This window comes from Alligator sinensis, unplaced genomic scaffold (assembly GCF_000455745.1).
Source record: "Alligator sinensis unplaced genomic scaffold, ASM45574v1 scaffold76_1, whole genome shotgun sequence".
Lineage (NCBI taxonomy): Eukaryota > Metazoa > Chordata > Crocodylia > Alligatoridae > Alligator > Alligator sinensis.
The window spans coordinates 4,567,142-4,585,080 of NW_005841865.1; the positions used below are offsets into that span (position 1 = coordinate 4,567,142).

The 17,939-nt window shown below is 43.7% G+C and overlaps 1 protein-coding gene across 1 annotated transcript in view; it reads right to left on the minus strand.

Moving 5' to 3' along the window:
* The window catches only part of PREX1 (phosphatidylinositol-3,4,5-trisphosphate dependent Rac exchange factor 1), a 228,263-nt gene that overhangs the window by 98,365 nt on the left and 111,959 nt on the right, over window positions 1–17,939 (minus strand). The window contains 1 exon segment of the mRNA XM_025192001.1: window positions 1,745–1,906. Coding sequence (XP_025047786.1) covers window positions 1,745–1,906 — 162 coding nt within the window.

A 17,939-nucleotide genomic window follows, 5' to 3' on the forward strand; every position in this document is an offset into this window, starting at 1 on the left:
CAACTCTGTGGCTGGTATCATTGCCTTATGAAAGGAAAACTATGTGTTTAGTTCAGCAACTGGAAGTTTTCCTAGGCTGGGAGCCCTTTTCCCTGGGAATAACTATGAAATGCAGTTGAAAACCTGGTTCTGAATTGCAAATGGCATCTGTATCGCCGCAAGAGGCAGCCACTTTGGTCAAAGGTGATACTTTGTGAGCCCTTGGCAGCATGGGAGTACTGGGTAGGAAACTATATACCAGTTTGCAACTTGCTTCAACATGTTTCAGAAGAATTGCCAGATGCGTTTAATATTGATCTTTTACTGTGATACACAAAGGCACATCCACCCTGTCTTGATAAGCCAGTAGGAGCCTCAGATCTGTTATGCAGCTTGCTGCCTGTGAAAAACACTTTTTACCTTTTGAACTTACACACTGATGGGCTGAGCGACCTAGGTGACCTTGTTATAAAATAGTGTGGATAAACAAATCTGAAACTCTTCTCATCCCCAGAACGTTCCTGTAGGTTATTTAAACCCCATTAAAACATGAGAGTGGTTTGGGTGTTTGTTTATACATGACATCACAGACGCTCATCACAAAAATCACTAGCAAGGCTTCAGGGTTCAAGACATCCCTCTTGCCTTGTTGACTCCAAACGCTATCAAACCTGAAATGGTTTTAACTGCTTCTGGGAGTCATATTCTACTGAACATTATCTGGCTATGTCTATTGAGCCTGCTATCCAAAAAACACACAGCTGGATAGCCGGGTTGCTCTTATGTCTTCAGCTCAATGCCAAGAACATCCTTCAGGGAAAAAATGAGCGAGGTTTAAAACAAAACAACAAAAAAGCCGCCCTGGAGCACACCCAAGAGTCCAAACATGAGGAAGTTTATGTGACCTCTGGAAAGATGTCCTCCACTAAGGAATCCTCAGCTGGCAACAATCAGCCTGGATGTTTTAAATGTCAGGAACACTCAACTCCCGACACCAAGCTCTCCATGAGGCCATTTAACACCACTAACTCCCTATGGTGGAGTAAAAATGAGCTGTACATCTCCCTGAGGGTTCCAGCTCTGCTTATCAAATGGTGTGGGGTAAAGACATCAAATTACAAAGCTGTCAACCTTTCTTGAACTGAACCTACTGCCAGACTCCACCACGGGATGGCTCCTTTACAGAATTCTTCCTTCTCCCTGTCCCTCGCTCGCCCTGGCTTTCCATCCTCTTTCTCTCTCCTCACGCCCTTCTCTTCCCCAATATCAAGCAGTAAAATACCTCACTAGAATCACCCCGTAAGTTACCTGACAGCAGCAAATATGTCTGTTTTCAAGTGGGCCCTTTTTGGACAGAAAACCTTTATGAAGACGGAGGAGCTCACTTTGAGATTCCTAGGAAAAGTGAGAATTCAGAGGAATGGGGAGAAGAATGTGTCCCAAGTAGACCCGCTCTGACTTCACCCTCTGGACTTGCATGCTCCTCAGACCAAATTCACCCATTTCAAATTTCAATTCCTTTTATCCTTTACAAGTGTCCTTCTTCTACGATCCATTTGTTCTGCATCCAGTTAGGAGCAGCTCATGTTCCCAATATAAACTAGATTTTAAACCATTCAAAGTGATGCCACCCATACCTCTAAGTGCATTTACACACTGCATAAGACACGCTGAGATCTGTGTACACAACGAGTCATTCTGCTCCAGCCTTTTGAGTGATGTAGGGTAAAGTGCCTACAGGGAGTGTGCTGATTTGCCATCCTACCTCCCATCCTTCAATGTGGGACTGCAGCTGCTCAAGGGCTTCTAGCTTCTCCATCTGCCTCTTCGTCTCATTGATATTTGTGCAGACAGTCTTCATTGCCTGCAATGCATTCTGGACCGCTTGGTGATCAGGATGCTTAGAGGGCGTCCTCTTAGCTAGTTCCTGAAAAAGAAAGGACATAAGCAGAGTGAACGCTGAATGACATGTGGGAAATGCAATTGCAAACATGGGATTAGGGGGCACATGCATAAGGAAAGTGTCCAGAAGCCCTGTTGAATTATCAGAGCAAAGTTGTACGTGTCGCTACAAGTTTTGTAATAACTAGATGCTGGTCTCTAAAAGATGTTATTGCTGTAACACTAATGTCATTGTTGGGCTCTTGCTAAATTAATTCAGGCATTGCATGATGATAAATATGACAAATGAGGGAAGTTCCTACCGAACATTTTGTGCTGCATTAAATGTGCTAATGAGAACCAAGCTCAGCTAAACTAAATAATTACATAAAAAACAAGCTACTTTCCACAGCTCTCGTACAAAAAGACATGTCTGAACAACAGGCCCAGTCCTGGCTTCATCATAGGCCTGCTGAATGCTGCATTTCTCATTACTTCAATGGTGCAGGATTCAGCCCAGATTTAAATTCTCACCTCAACAGCCCCTGGTGAAAAAATAGAAGTTGCAGAGGCTGTGCTCTTTTGGAAATCCAGCCCTACATGGGCAGATGCCAGTCTGAGTTCCCTATACAGTTCTATAAATGAAAGCAATAAGGTAACATCTTGGAAATCCTTGGATGAAAGACATTTCAACACAGCATTTAAATCAATCCTCTTCAGTTAGCTCAGAATATCAAGGGGAAAGTTGAGGTACAAGAAAATAAGCTTCTTGCCCAATGGTCACACAGCAAGCCAGTGGCAGAAACAAAAAGTCCCAATATCCCTTCTATACAACTAGATAGTTCCCAATGGTCAAAAGGCCTCAGTATCATCCAAACAAGAGCAGACAGCTCCCAGAGAGGAAAAGTCTACCCCACAATCTAGGGTGCAAATGAGAAAGGTCTAGTTAGCAGCAGGACCTCAGCAGGAGGGCTTCCTTCACCAAGTGCAGGCAATGGGCATGTGTTGTCTGGACTGATTTACATAAAGATGAACAAGTCCTCAGCTGTGATAGTTTCCCAAGAGACTGCAATTCATTCTGTTCAGATCAGAGTAGCCCAGCTAGCCACAGCCTGCTGGGACACAACAATGGGAATACGTTGGACCCTGACAATAATCACGAATGACAAGGGTCTGGCAAACAGCAGAGCTGCTGTCAACTCGTAACGAATCATTTTTCAGACCAATGATATTATATAGCCAGCCACAATTGAATAAAAGGTTCATTTAAAAACCTTACTGGGGTTGGCTGTTTCCTTTGGATACCCAACTTGGTGTTTTAAGAGCTGCATTTTTAGCCTGGCTGGAATACTTCACTTTTTCCCCATATTCTTTTTCTTTTTAATCTATTTTTGGCTGTTTTTAAGTCCTGTGGCTGAATGTCAAACTGCTGCTTAGCTGCCACACACTGTATTTCCAGAGAGGGAGCTAGCACGTTTAAATACGGCCAGAGTTTTGACGGAGAAAACCTAATCCATAGCTCCCACACCCAGAGACTAAACATCTTCCATCCAGCGTAGAAGAGGAAGGACAGCGTAGTGGGAAGGAGACTGGTGCTCAGTTCTCTGTTCCTCCTAAGTGAACCTGGGCCAGATCCTATCCTATTAGATGCCTAAGAGTAAACTGATTCCACCCTGAAAACCGGTTAACAGAAAAGTTGGATGGCTCCTCCTCCTGCTCACTGCTTTCCCTGCCAAAGTCATAAGGCATGTTACAAAAGTTGGTGTAATAACATTTTTTTCAGCATGAGTTAAGTGGTGCTTTAAGGTCAAGCCCCCTGGCCTGCTGCTGATACTAATACCAGCATTAGCGTGGCTGAGTAAGGGCACCTGAAGCCGAATAGTTTGTGCAACAGCTCTTGCAACTGTGCAGTTGGTTCAGTAAAAGAGATCACCAAGAATCCCTGTACTTTTCCTGAACCATCATAGCTACATTACCACTCCACCCTATTGCACTTATGGGGTTGGGATTCAGCAGTTCTGTTGCAACAGCCCATCTTTTATAATCAAATCATTCTGGTAATCCAATCACTCGGTGCTGCTAATCAGATCATTTTGTGGTGCTTCACTGTTGTTTCACAACCCTGGTCAATACTACATAATGCTGGTGACAGAAGTTGCCCCTCATCACTGCAGGTTTGCATGCATCCACACAAAAATGTAATAGAAACTGGCAAAAACTAACCTCTCTGCCCCCTGCATTAAACATCCCTTTCCAGTGACACAAGCCCTCCGCAGACAAACAGCTGTCAGGAAGATGCCAGTACAGATGTACTCCGGTGATACAGTGACGTCAGCACCTGTCTGGGCAGGACCCCAGTCCCAGGCAACTTCTTTTTGCCAACACAGCTTCTCATGGGGAGGAAATGCAGCACATGCTCTCATAACACAGGAATAACTAGGCTAGATCAAGTGGGGAATTTAAGTGTCGTCATATGTGCCAAATGTTGCTATAAAGACAACCCTTACTTTATCTGTGCCCCATCTGTAAAATGGGGATTACAGCACTTCTCCCCCACCCCTCTGAAAAGAAGTGCTGTGAGGATAAATACACTGAAGAGTGTGAGACGTCATGGCAGCCAGGACCAAATCAGCACTTAAAAGAGGGCACAATTCTGAGCATCGTTGTCTAGAGATTTTCACAGCTGTGATTGTATTGGTGAAAACTAATGAGGGTAAATTAAAGGGACACAGTGTCAAAATTTTTTTAAAAAGGCTTTTGAAAATGCTAAAGAAATAATAACAATATTTTAAAGGATGGGATTGGGATACAGGAAGCCTGGGCTCCAATTCTGTTTTTCCCCTGAGACCTCCTGTGTGCTACCTCCCATGAGACTGCAAATGGCCTATTTCATTAATGTTCATAATTTATCTTGAGATTTTAAAGTGCAGGGTACTGCCAGTATTTATTTATTAACTCTTCTGATTTGCGTAACCTTTTAAATTGAAATCTGTGAATAGAAGCTAAATGATTTCCGCACTGAGCCATCTTCAGACAATGCAACAGATTGTTCTCATGAGAATCAGGATGCATGGTATCGCATCCTCCGGACTCATTCCCACGCACTGGTTACCATAGATGGACAGGTCCGAAGGAATGGATGTGACCATCCATGTTTTTACACTGGAATGTCACTGCACACTGCTATGCAGGTTTGTAATAGTGGTGACAAGTGAAATTCAGAAAGCCTTGTTTTAAAGAACAGACCCAGAAATCCCAATCCCTGGGTTTTGTTTGTTTTTTACAGTTTATTAAACTGATTATTGCCCTTTTGTCGGTGGCCCTTTTTTGCATCATGAATGGAACAAGCTGTTTTGCGAACTTACACTGAGCTACAGATTTTCCTTCTATAATTTTCCTTCCCAAACATTATAAATGGTGACTGACAATGGCTGTTGTCAGACGGGTGATGCAGCGGAAGCATATTGTGCTGACAACTGGGAGGACCATTTAGGGAGACGAGTTAATGATCCTAAACTCTAGGGCGATTTACAGACTGAGTAACATATGCAAAAGGGAAATGAGCTGGCTGCCACAACAATCGCAGAAGGAGATCCCATGGGAAGGCTGTTCTTACCCCACTGGGGCTCAAGATAAGGTAGGAGAAGAAGATTATTGAGAAGGAAAGGTGAAAAGAAGAGCGTCAGCCATCAGTTTGTCAAACACTGTGTTAAATCTTTCTTTACCTCTCATTAACATTGTTGCAGTGTCCTGCTGCTCAGTCCCACATGCCGCTTTGGAAATGTATGTGCATCTGTTAGCTCTGTCTAAACATCTCTTTCTGAAACCACATCATGTGGATGTGAAAAAAACAGCCCTTTGTTCAGAAAGGCCTTTGCAATAAAGACCAACAGGAATTCAACCTTTTCCAGTAGAAATGATGCCAACAAACAGGTGGATGCTACCTAAATCTGCCCAGCCAGGATATAGGTAAAAAGGGATGTCTTACTAAAGACAGGCAAAAATGCAGCTCCCTCAGACCTGGCACAGAGCAGAAAGAGTGATTTGAAGAGTAGCTTAAACCGCTCTGTAACACCTGCCTCCCCCAAGAAAGCAGTGCCCATGATTTCTGAAATGTAGCTTTGGTTGCTTATTTGTTTTAGCAACAGATCTATGATATGCAGGGAGCCGGGTTTTCTATCTGCCATGGAAAAAAGCAGTAAAACCCAGATTTTCTCACTGTAAGGAGAAAAACCTTTAAAGGAGAAAAACGCGGGAAATGGTGGGTTTTCCCTTGCAGGCTGGCAGAGTTCCAGCCTGCAAGGAGCTGGGGGGGGCAGGAGGAGGGCACTCAGGCAGGGGAGGGTGCCATGTGCATATGCACATGCACACGTGCACATGGCCGCCAGGCAGCCTGGAGGGAAGCTCCTGCAGGTAAGTCTGTTGGGGGAGGGGGGTGGGATTTCGGCTCCCATAGTGAGGGAGGGAGATGGGCAGGTCTGAGGCTGGGGCTGCTGCCCAGCCCAGGTGGCGTGTGGGGCTTGGGACCTGAGGCTGGAGTGCGCAGCTGCAGGGCCAGGCAGGAAGCAGGAAGGAACCGAGACCAGTTTGCCCGGGGATATGGGGGGCTGGCTCCCCGCCACTGTGCGCACTCCCGGGGGGAGGCATGGGGGGCATGTGCCCCCCAGATTTGTGTATGGGACAGGGGCAGGCTGCCCGCTGCAGGCCCAGGCTCCCTGCCCTGCTGCCCTCCCGTGGGGCATCTTGGGCCCAGAGGGCGAGATTTGGCACAGCAGGGAAGAGTAGGGTCAGGAGGGAAAGCTCAGTGCCACTGTTGCAAGCCCCGTGCCACCATGGCAGGGCCTCCCCTGCCTTCCCAGCAGCAGTGATGGGCACAACTTCACACCACCATCCTCACTGCTGCTGGGTGGGCAGGGGGCACTTCACCATGGCAATGTGGGGCTCTCAATGGCAGCACTGAGCCTCCCTGCCCTGCTCTGCCCTGGCTGGACCGCAGAGACCCCCGGGGGTAGGGCAGGAGGGCAGGGAGCCCAAGCCTGCAGTGGGCAGCCTGCATCTGCCACCCCCACGATGGGCTCCACTGCAGCCATGCCTCTCATGGAGAAGGGGGAGCTGGACTCCATGCTCCTCTCTGCCACAGCAGCTGCCGTCTCCGATGGGTGGCAGCTGGGGCTCAGGCGCTGCTGTGGGGGGATGTGGACCCAGATCCCTGCCCCTATTGTCCTGGCTGCTGGGGGCCAGCCTCTTCCAGCAGTGCTGGGGGAGGAGGGGGTAGCTGTGGTTGGGAAGTGAGGGGTATCAGCAGGGCCCAGGAGGCTTTGGGTAGCAAGTGAGGGGCACTGGCAGGGCCCAAGGAACTGTGGGTAGGGAGTAAGGGGCACTAGAAGGGTCCAGGGGCCTGTGGGTTGGGAGTAAGGGGCACAGGCCGGGGGGGGCTGGAGGTCAGGAGTGAGGGGTACCAGTAGGGCTGGGGGGCTGGAGGTCAGGAGTGAGGGGCAATGGCATAGGCAGGGCACCAGCATATCAAGGCTGCTCAGCACCATAGAGTTGTTTTTTTGGGGAGGACAGTCGCAGCTGGACCCACAGCACATCCTGGTGAGTGAAGGGGGCAGAGGGAGCACTGGTTGTCCATGATAAAAACCCAAAATCAAACGCCAACATTTTTAGGTATTTATAATTTATTTTCTTACAGTGATTGAGGCACTGGTAGCTTTCCAAATTGCTTTAAAATTGTAACTATATCAAGAAAACCTTGTGTTCAACTGATAGCTATATATATATATATAGCAGTGTTTCATTTTAATCAAGGAAAAACGTGGAGTTTGGTTTTAAACAGAGAAAACCAGAATCCCTGATGATAAGGAAACACCTGTTTGCCACTGAAAAACAGAGAGAGAGACCAGATGGCAGGCTGTGGAGAGAATTGGCTTATCCTCCAGAAAACCCATATATGTTTGCCAGGCCTGAGACAAGTGACCAAATATCCTGCTTAAGCACTGCTATCCGAAGGTGGTCGCTGCTGTTGCTGCTTGCAGTAAGGAAGCCCATGTAGGAATCTGTAGGACAACTCACAAAACAGATCAGCTCTGCATCCATGGAGGAGTTACTCCCATCCAAACCTGCCTGCAATAGGGAAATGAAAAACCTGAGATTTATACAGCCTGTCAGCTGTACCCCTGTCTGCAGGTTTCTTCCAACTGAAAAATAGCTTGTTGCAAACACATTTTTTAATTTAAATCTTGGAAAGCATCCCTCCCTTCTCTTGAAAGGGATCAAGATGACAAGAGTCCTGTCAGGACTGGACCCCTGCCACATCCTATTTCAGCATCATTTTTACAGCTTCAAACCTTCAGCACCACCAAATACCCTAATATTTCATACAGGTAAATATATGCTCTCTCCCCTCAGTCTTGTAACAGAAGCTCTCTGGCATGCTCACGCATTCATGTCTGTTGGTATTATAGACAGGAAAGATAGATCAGTGCTTGGGTCATTAAGTGAGACTTGAAACCCTGCTCTGCCTCAGTCTCTGTGAGACCCTTAGCCTCTCCTATTCCTCATCTCCCGATGTGTGGAATGGGGAGATATCAGCGCCCAACCTCCCAGGGGTCTTGGGAGGATGAATATATCAATTAACTGGGGGAATGGCAATGGAGACGTCTAGATGATACCATGGATGATATGGCATCTATGCATAACTCCCCTGTACAATTGGCCAAAGATACAACCTTGTTACATGTTACACTATTGTGTTTCAAAAGCAGAAAACCCTCTTTAGCATAAATCTGTCTCTGTATGCAAAGGATATTTAGGAAATGTACTTAAATTATGCTGTAAAATTAATTTCAGCTTGCCTTATTTTATTGCCTCAAACCTCCTTTAGCACAAATACTTAAGCTTTTTAAAATGCCATTATATAGTTTTGCTTCTGTAGCGGGGTTGAGACAAACTTGAAGAACTTCCCAAAATGTTTGACACGCAGAAAACCCACATCTTCCCCTCTGGTGTCAAATGCCTTTTCCATTTTGGTTCATAGCATTACCAAAGAGGAAGAGGAAGGAGCAGCCCCATGGGGTTTTTTTTAAAACGTGCCTCTTGCAAAGCCAGAACCCAGTCCTGTCTGACAGTTTTGTGATTTATGGGTGTCTTGACTCTCAACTGCCCTGCATCTCATGCTGTCAGTGACACCTGTGCAAAGAGGGGATGGTATGCTGCTCTCATGATGGCAAGAACATTGACAGGCAGGGAAGAATCAAGCCTATTAAATCTTCAGTAGGCTGGAGTTGTTGTGAGAAGTTTGTGAGGTTACCAGATGATGTGGGGTTTCTTTAAAGTGTCCGTGTTTGTCTGGTTTTGCAAAGCAGGCTTTTTTTCTTTCCCTTTTTCTAAATCTACTTACTGGCTGGTGAGAGACATGACATCCCTGTTGAACAAAAGACTTCCTTTTGTCCACAGACCAGGTACACTGCAGACAGCAGCACCACCAGATTCCCCCATACTGTCCCCAAAGTTTGCAATAACCTGACCTGGAGGTGAGATCTTCTCTTTAAAGCACTTTGTGCATAGAGCTGGGATCTTATTTGCTGAGTGCAGCCCCGCACTCTGATGGTGATTTTAATTAGGCATCCAACATGCCACTCACAGATCTAAAAACCACGATGGGTGGAGGGGAGAAAGATGTTGCAGTCACTGTATAAGACTGACCACAGCTCTTCAGTTCCACAGTGTGCACCTAAGCACATCCTGATTACTCTGCAGATAGAGACAGACAGTTTTGCTTTCAACAGGAGTTGGGCAAAAGTGGTTGGTTACTCTATGAACAGTAAGGGTACATCAGTAAATGTCAGGTATCAAAATAAAAGTATAGAAATATCCATTTCATATTTCTATCCATATCCACATCCAGCTCCCATTCTCCCAGTTGCCACCCTTGAAAGCCACTTCCCAAAAAATGTGTACACTTATCAAATTCCACCTTAAAACCAGTTAGGTTTCTGCCCCCCATTACCACTGCAGCTCTTACAGAACATCACTTTTCTGATGGTTAGAAATCTTCTAATTTTCAGTCTAAATTTATTCACAAACAATTTATTCCCATTTATTTTCATGGACAGGTACACTTTAGCTTAAATAGTTCCTCTCCCTCCATGATGTTCCCCTCTGTGACGTATTTATAGAGAGTAATCATATCCCCCTGCAGAATGTACTGAAACCTATGGAACGACTCACACGGACTTCACTATGGGTTGGTTTGGATGTCACAATAACTGAAATCAAATATGCATTGCTCACTTCAGTAATAGCAATTTGCAGGCTTATTTTGGGGGGAAAAAACAACACAAAGCACCATGTCAACAGATGCAGCCTGTGCATTGGGTTTCTAAAAGTTTATTTCTGCTTTTTTTTCCATCCAAATATATCAAAGCTTAAGAAATGTGTATGCATGAAAAGTCCATGCCACCTAGTGCAAATTTTCTTTTGAATTCTACCATGCCTTTGTAAAGCTGTACTTGCTGAATATTTTTTGCATGCTCAGTGCAGAATTTTGCCATGGAAATAGAGAACTTTATGCATGACTAGCAAAGAGATCAATTACTGGTTATGCAACACAGTAACTTAAGTTATGTATTTTGGTTGTGAATGCAGCTTACATAGCTCAAAGCTGAAAGAATTTCAAATGCCTGATATAATCCAAATGTAAAAACTGAATTACATGAGATAAAAGGTAGCACTTCAGAGAACATACTTGAACATGAGCAGCTAATTAGGTGTGATTGCTGAACTTTAAACTAAAAAACTGAATGCTACACAGGAAGATGTAAACACCAGAAGTGGGAGGGAGGTGAGCAATGCAGATGCATTTGAAAAACCTCTTGCTTCCTCTGTGTAAGCCCAGCTTTCATACTTCCTAGTAGAAAGGATGTTATTCTGCTAAACTGTTCTTTTAAAAAAAAGGCTCTACCAGTCTTCTTCCTCTGCTCCCCAAAATGATCATCTCTTCGTATACTTACAATTGACAACTGAACATATGTTTTTGCTGTTTAAAATTGCAAGGCTGTACATAAAAAGAAGCCCATGCTTCCTCCTCCTCCTCCTCCATGCATGAGAACATTTATGACCCTACCATATATTCTGCACACAGGAATGTTAACTCTGCACATTGATTGCAGCTGCAAATCATGGCCTGCCAGGCTGTCTGGTTTGCACCACAAACAAGGTCACGTGTAAAACATGGTTTTAGGTGTATATCCTCTGAGCTCCATATTGAAAACCTTAAGTGATAGAGATAGCAAACATACCAATTTCCTCTGCTAATCATCTCAGGAAGGCACACCAACAAACAGTTTAGCACCAAACTGTATTTGGAACTAATTCTACTCTTTAAAAAAGCATGTGTGTAATCATATTTTTCTGGGGTTTATTATTACTATTTTCCACGTATTTCTTTCATGCAGAAGAAGGGGAAAGAATGAGAGAAATGTGAACACTTATTATACACCATGTGCTGTCAAATCTACAAAGTAAACACACTTGAAACATTAAAAACGTGCTTCACTTTTTCAGTTTTCATTTTTCACTTAGTTAACAATTATGATAAGAATGGGTCAAAACTATCTGAGACAAGTGTGACTGTTAAGGTGGCAATGTTACATTAATTTACGAACACACATTTTTTTACATTTCAGTTTCAGATTGAATACGGCTAGATTTTAAATCTTCCATGCAATATTATGAACCCAACTGCACTTTGTATACCTGAAGGCTACGCAGTCATATTAAACTCTAGCTAATTAGAAACGTATTATCTTTGAAACCAGCTTTTAAACAGGGAATAAAGGGAAAGTTGCAGTTTTATCCTATTCTGTATCTGTTCCGCTGGCCACGCTGCTCTGCATTTCAAAGTTCACATACTACATTCATTAAGGCTTGCCTGTGCCTCATTGTTTTGCTTTAGCTTTCAAGTGAATTCTGAGTCTGGCAGGTCAGTTTTTGCCTCCAGGTTCTTCTTTCTCTCTTAGGACTTATGAGTCTCCCATCACGAGGCAACACATAATTACTACCGAGAACTTTCATACAGCTATGCACATTATAGGACATGGAAAAAGATGGACTAGAGCTTGAGTGCATCTGTCTGGCTGGACACTTAGTAACTCCTAAACAGAATATGCATAAAACAGGAAATATTTATAACCTCTGTGACATGCATTAGGCGATCAGGCGACTCCAGGGGTGGGGTTCTCATGTGCTGCACATTCCTGTTGTGTTATGAAGTAGGGCACAGAGAAGAGAGCCTCTAATCCCCACCCCCCAGGGGTGTGATTAACTCATGATCACCACTTCCCCAGGGTGCTCTTCTCATTGATATAAATGCTCTTTATTAAGGGGAAATGGCTATTTTTGTGCTGAGACTGGCTTGCACAACAGCTGCTTCTACTCGTAAGAAGTGTAGTCCTCACTAATTAATGTAGAGTCATACAATTGTTATCAGAGAGACTGAGTGCTGCCTTTATCTCGCTGTTTTGCTCGTAGTATTTACGCAGCAAGTTTTCCAGACTACACATCCAAACTGGACGCTCATTCACATGTACAGTATGTACTACCAAGGTCCGTGCGGTGGGTCCTTGTTTCTTTTCCTCTGAAAGAACTGAAATACCTGGCACAGAAAGCACTTTTCTTCCTGTTTAAGTCAACAGTCCCTTTGAGCCTATTCTCCATGCTTAAGAGACAATTCATATTATCTCATGTACACATATGGAATAGCTCATTGCTAACAAATGATTAGTGGGATATTCTGAATTCCAACATCCTAAATGCAGACTCCAAAATCTTTTGCTAAAATGCAACAGTATCAAGAAAGAGGGGAAGGAAAGAAAGGAAGATTAGGAAGGTTTTGCACCAGGGTAAAAATGAGCAAGCCAACAAATTCTATACTTAATCTCTTACACACTAGAGATGTTGCCTGAAACAGGCAAAAGCTGTATGAAGCACATTAACAGGACTATCATTATTGTTCTACCCACACAGACACTAGACAACAGCATTCACGTTTCAGCTTTAAATTATTTATAGGATTGGATTTATAGGACTTAAAGTGAATTTAAAGAAAAATAAGAAAAACAACAACAAAAAACCCTGCTCATCTCTAGAGCTGTACTGGTGGATCCACATATTGTGAAATTGCAAATTAAAATAGCATCAAGCACCAACATTAAGTTATTTTTCAGTCCCTATCATTTATTGGTTCAGAAATGAAGCAGCCTCATCAGGAGATGAGGAAGTACAAGATTACCCCACTGTAAAGTATCATAATGCAAACTGGAAATAATAGACAATATTGATGCTACTCACTCCGAGTCTGTCTGCACGTGGAGTTATTTCCGAAAAGCTATTTCTGATGAACTATTCCAGAATAATTTCATGTGTGGATGCTCTTGTTCTATAATAAGCATGTCCACATTTAGAGTTAATAAAGAAGAGCTATTTCACTTCAAATTTGCACCCTGATTAAGATCAATGTTCGTGTGTACACAGGCCCTATTCCAAAGCATCGTATCAATACTAACTACTTAATGATAGACCAAGTGCTTCAGGTAATGTTCAAACACTTCAACTGTCTTATTTTTCTTTGCTAATAAGAATAAAAGACTATTGCTTCTGACATCTAAGGAATTCAAATACATTTCATAGAATCGTAGAAAATTAGTATTAGAAGTGACCTCAAGTCATCTAGTCCAATCCCCTGCTCAAAGCAGGACCATCCCCAACTAGATCGTTACAGTCAGGGCTTTGTCAAGCTGGGCCTTAAAAACACCCAAGAATGGCAATTCCACCACCCTGTCGGCAACCTGTTCCAGTGCTTTGCCACTAGTGAGAAAGTTTTTCCTAATATCCAACCTAAACCCCCAATGTTGCAATTTGAGATCATTGCTCCTTGTTCCGGCAGCAAGCATTCGCAAACATTTTGCTAGTATCAAAGTATTCTGTGTGAAGCCAAGGTCATAGATCCAGTGGTGGAACTGAGAACAAGACCAAGTTTCCCCAAGCCCCAGTCTACAAAGCTAGCCATTAGAGAAAAATGCCTCTCAGCTATGAAGGAGAAGACAAAATAGCAGGTAAGACTTAAAGATACCAAGGTTATATTAAAGTTATATGAACATCTTCTTATTCATAAGCACCTGCTAAAGACAAAGTAAAAAGGAAGGCAGAGAATAGCCTCTTTGACCTTGCCAGTCAACAGGAACAAAACTATTTTTTTGCCCTGCGTGTAAGAGAGCCCCCAGAGATACGAAGCAGCTATTCCAAAGTAACCGCCACATCTCCATGGTTCACACTTCATTTGGGAGCTCCATTATTTTGACCATCTGATGCTAAATTTTTCAGTTCTTATTTAGAAAAAAATAGCAGAAGTTTGGAATGTCTGCAATTTTGTCACCATAAACTCATTACCTTATGAAAAAATCATCACCTACACGTTCAGAAGATTGAGGATGCTGAACTGAAAGACATCCCCATTAATGGCTCACTCTTACGTGAAGAGGCTGAATGGAAACTGAATTCCTTTCAGCATTTTCCAACAAAACACATTTGCCTTCCAGGAAACTTTCAAAATGAACAGTGTGTAATTTAAACCAACCTGGATCCAAAAAGAAACCTATAAAAGAATGAGATGCAACAAATCAAGACTTTCCATCTAGGGCATATTTATAGAGCGTTGCCTTCATGGCTACTTGTTTCATAAGAATATTTAGGACTGGTAAGGAACTAGTTTGGCAACACCAGAGTCCTCTATTGGGAAGTCAGCACAGACATCAAAATCTTAGGGTTCCTACAGATGTGCTCTGATGTATTCTAATTAGAACACATCACAGCAGACTCGATTAATCAAGACTGCTGGAGTGTTCTAATTAAAATGCTCCAGAATGCCTCAGCATCATGTGTATTAAGCCCCCCTGCATTTCAAAATGGCTGCTAGGGTGCTTTAACTAAAACACATCAAATGAGCTTTAGTTAAAGGGCCCCCATGGCCATTTTGAAATCTGGGGAGCTTAATTTAATACACATGACACTGAGGTGTTTTAATTAGAGCAGCTATCTGGGAATCACGCTAATTAAAATAGCCCCCTCCCAACCCTGGAGCACATCTATAGGCACCCTTAGTGCCATTCCTCCCATGACCTTAATTCTGACCCAGAGGGATCATTTCTAGGAAGGAGAGGCTATTTTAGACATTAGGTCTGCTAAGTCTTTGCTCTGCCTTCAGGGAATGGAGATAAGTTCCAGTTAGGATTTTCATGATACACACACACACCTGCTCTAGGGAATGAATAGAAAGCAACAGCTCACTTAAAAAAAGGCCAACAAATCATTATCAGATAACCATGACTTTGGTCACAAGTGAGTTGAGTAGATCTGAGTGTGAACTTTGAGGTATTTATTTTAATTTTTTTCTCAAGTTTTGCTTTTCTATAAAACAAGAAATTCACTTTTAAAGCAAAGCAAGAGAAACTAGCCTAGAGATATGGACCTCTGAGCTCAAGATCCATCCTAAGCACTGAATGCCTTAGACCAGCAAGTGACAGCAGAGTAGAGAAAGGGAAGTCAGAGGGTGCCAAAAATCCTTTGTATCCCTGAAACTGCTACCTGACAACCAAAAGTGACTGTGTGTTTCAGATGTTTCTATAGCAACCATCCTCATGGTATTTGAGTAGTAGTGCACATCCAATTCGTCTTTTAATGAAGATGCTGAGAGTTCAGGGTTTCTGCAGTACTTATATGTTACACCATTCTGATATATTGAACAGCTTTTAAAACAGAACATAATTTCTATTTGTATGTCAAATTTCAGCCAAGGGGTAAAAATCTCTGTAGATCACCTACACAAATTGGTTTGTAAAAATCCATGCTAAATCATCATATTTTCCAAACAGCGTAGGAATTAACCAGCCTTACTCAGCACAGGATGACTCAGCGGGTGAGTCTGACCAGACAGAGATGGAAAAACGGAAGGGACTGAGGTTGTTTGAAAAAAAAAAAATCTCCAGATGTGTGCCTCAAGTACAGGAAAAGAGAGGCAGCTAGGCACCTCTACATATAGGAAACAAATCGCCGTATGGGCTCAGTGCCTTTCATTTTCTTCTGGAGTCCGGTGTTTTGTGTCATCCAGCTCCAAGTAGGTTCATCAGGGGAAAAAAAGCCAGGAAGCTCCAGATTCTCTAACTAGCCATGGACACAGGACAGAGCAGGCAAGGGACCATTCCCATCCAAGAATCATATCAGATCATATCATGCCCTGGCCTCTCTGGTCATCCTGAACTATCTCCAGCATGACCCTCGCCATCCCTAACAAGGCCCCTGGGCTAAGATGCTATGGGCAGGAAGTTTAGGAGACTACACTTGCTGGGGACTCTCCCACAGAGGCTAAACTACAGGATGCTTCCACAGCCTTCACCACCTCCTGGGCCTAGATGAAGAGCAGAGTGGGAGCAAAGAGCACCGAATGGGAACAAGAATCCAGTCACTGCTATCCTTTTTTATAAAGACTTTGGTAATAAGGAGAGATCCATGAGCATCCCTACGGCTCTCCAGAGAATCCAAAGAATCTCAGATTTTCCGTCTCCATCCCCATGCAGTTTAATTCTATCATAAACACAGCTGGGAGCCAATCAAGAAACACACTGCAATGTACTAACCAAGTAACAAATAAACACTATGAAGCTCCTTGGTCAGGAATGCAAACAGCCCACACTTCTAGATCCCCACTTCCTCTGGTCTGTTTACTCTAGCAGATGCCATAGAAGTCCTTTTTCTGTGCATACCGATATTGCTCAGTCACAGAGCAACTCCACAGGCTAATGAAACACAAGGTGCTCCCAATAGCATCTCATTTAAACAATAGAGTGCACTTCCATATACATGAGGCATCTTTCAGACCACGTTTCCTATGACTGGCTTTGTATCTGAAGATACCTGGGGCTGGTGCCACATGAGAACTTCACAAACACAGGCCAATGCCCTCTCTCAGCTGTTATTTACATCAAGGCAGAAATGTTCACAAAGGTCTCACTTTAGTGTCCTTCATTTCTGCACGCATTGTTGTGCACGCTGCCTGGTGCATGCAAATCCTGAGTGCACTCAAGTCTGCCTTTGGGTTTGCCTATGTAAAGTGGTTTTATGTGCAAATCTGAACAACTAAGTCCACAGGTCTTAGAGCGTGAAAGCTTGCACATATATGTAATCCAAACACATGCAAATTTGCACATGCACAAATGGAGGGCATGTTTTGAAAACCTGGCCCTGAATATATCCATCACGTGGCAGGGAAAGCATAATACAGCAGTAAATAAACAAATGAGAGCAAAAAGGGCAAGATCAAGCCTCCTGGCCTTCATCTGTGGAGTGACAGCCCTTAGGCAGGTGAGATTAAGGGAGCCAGAATTACCCTGAGTGGTGTGAGTGGAACTCGATCATTTTATCTGCCAAGGTAGTTGCACCAGCTGTTTCTGGAATCTTTTTACTTTCTTCCTTCACAACCCAATTGGGGACCTTCCTTTAGGGATCAGAGTTAGCTGCTGCTTTTACTTTTTGTGTCTATAAATATATGTGATGCTTGGGGAAGATAGAAGACCGCTATCCCTGGAGACTGGCTTCTGTTTTAAATACAGAACAGAACAACAAAGGCAGAGGCAGTGCAAGCTCCCCTGGGCTGCTGGCTTTTCTTTGCAAAGTGCCCTGGCCCTGACCCGGATGGATGAGAAGTTCAGTCTGTAAAGCCCTTTCATGCCTTGGCCCCCGTGCTGAGACTGCCAACAAGGGGTCCAATTAGCACCAATTGCAGGGGCGCGTTTTGCAGTAACACCTGTCTATTGGGAGCTGCGCCGAGAGGACCAAGCGCATTTCAAGCAAGCTGCCAAACAGCTGTCATATGGTAAAGGGTTTTAATCGCTACTGACCTGGGCAGATTCAAACAAGAGATCTAGCAATGAAAGACTTGGTATCACATTACCAGTCCCCTGAGTCACCCAGTGCCCCAGAATACTGATACAATTTTGTCTGAACACAGCTTTTATGAAGTGGCTAGA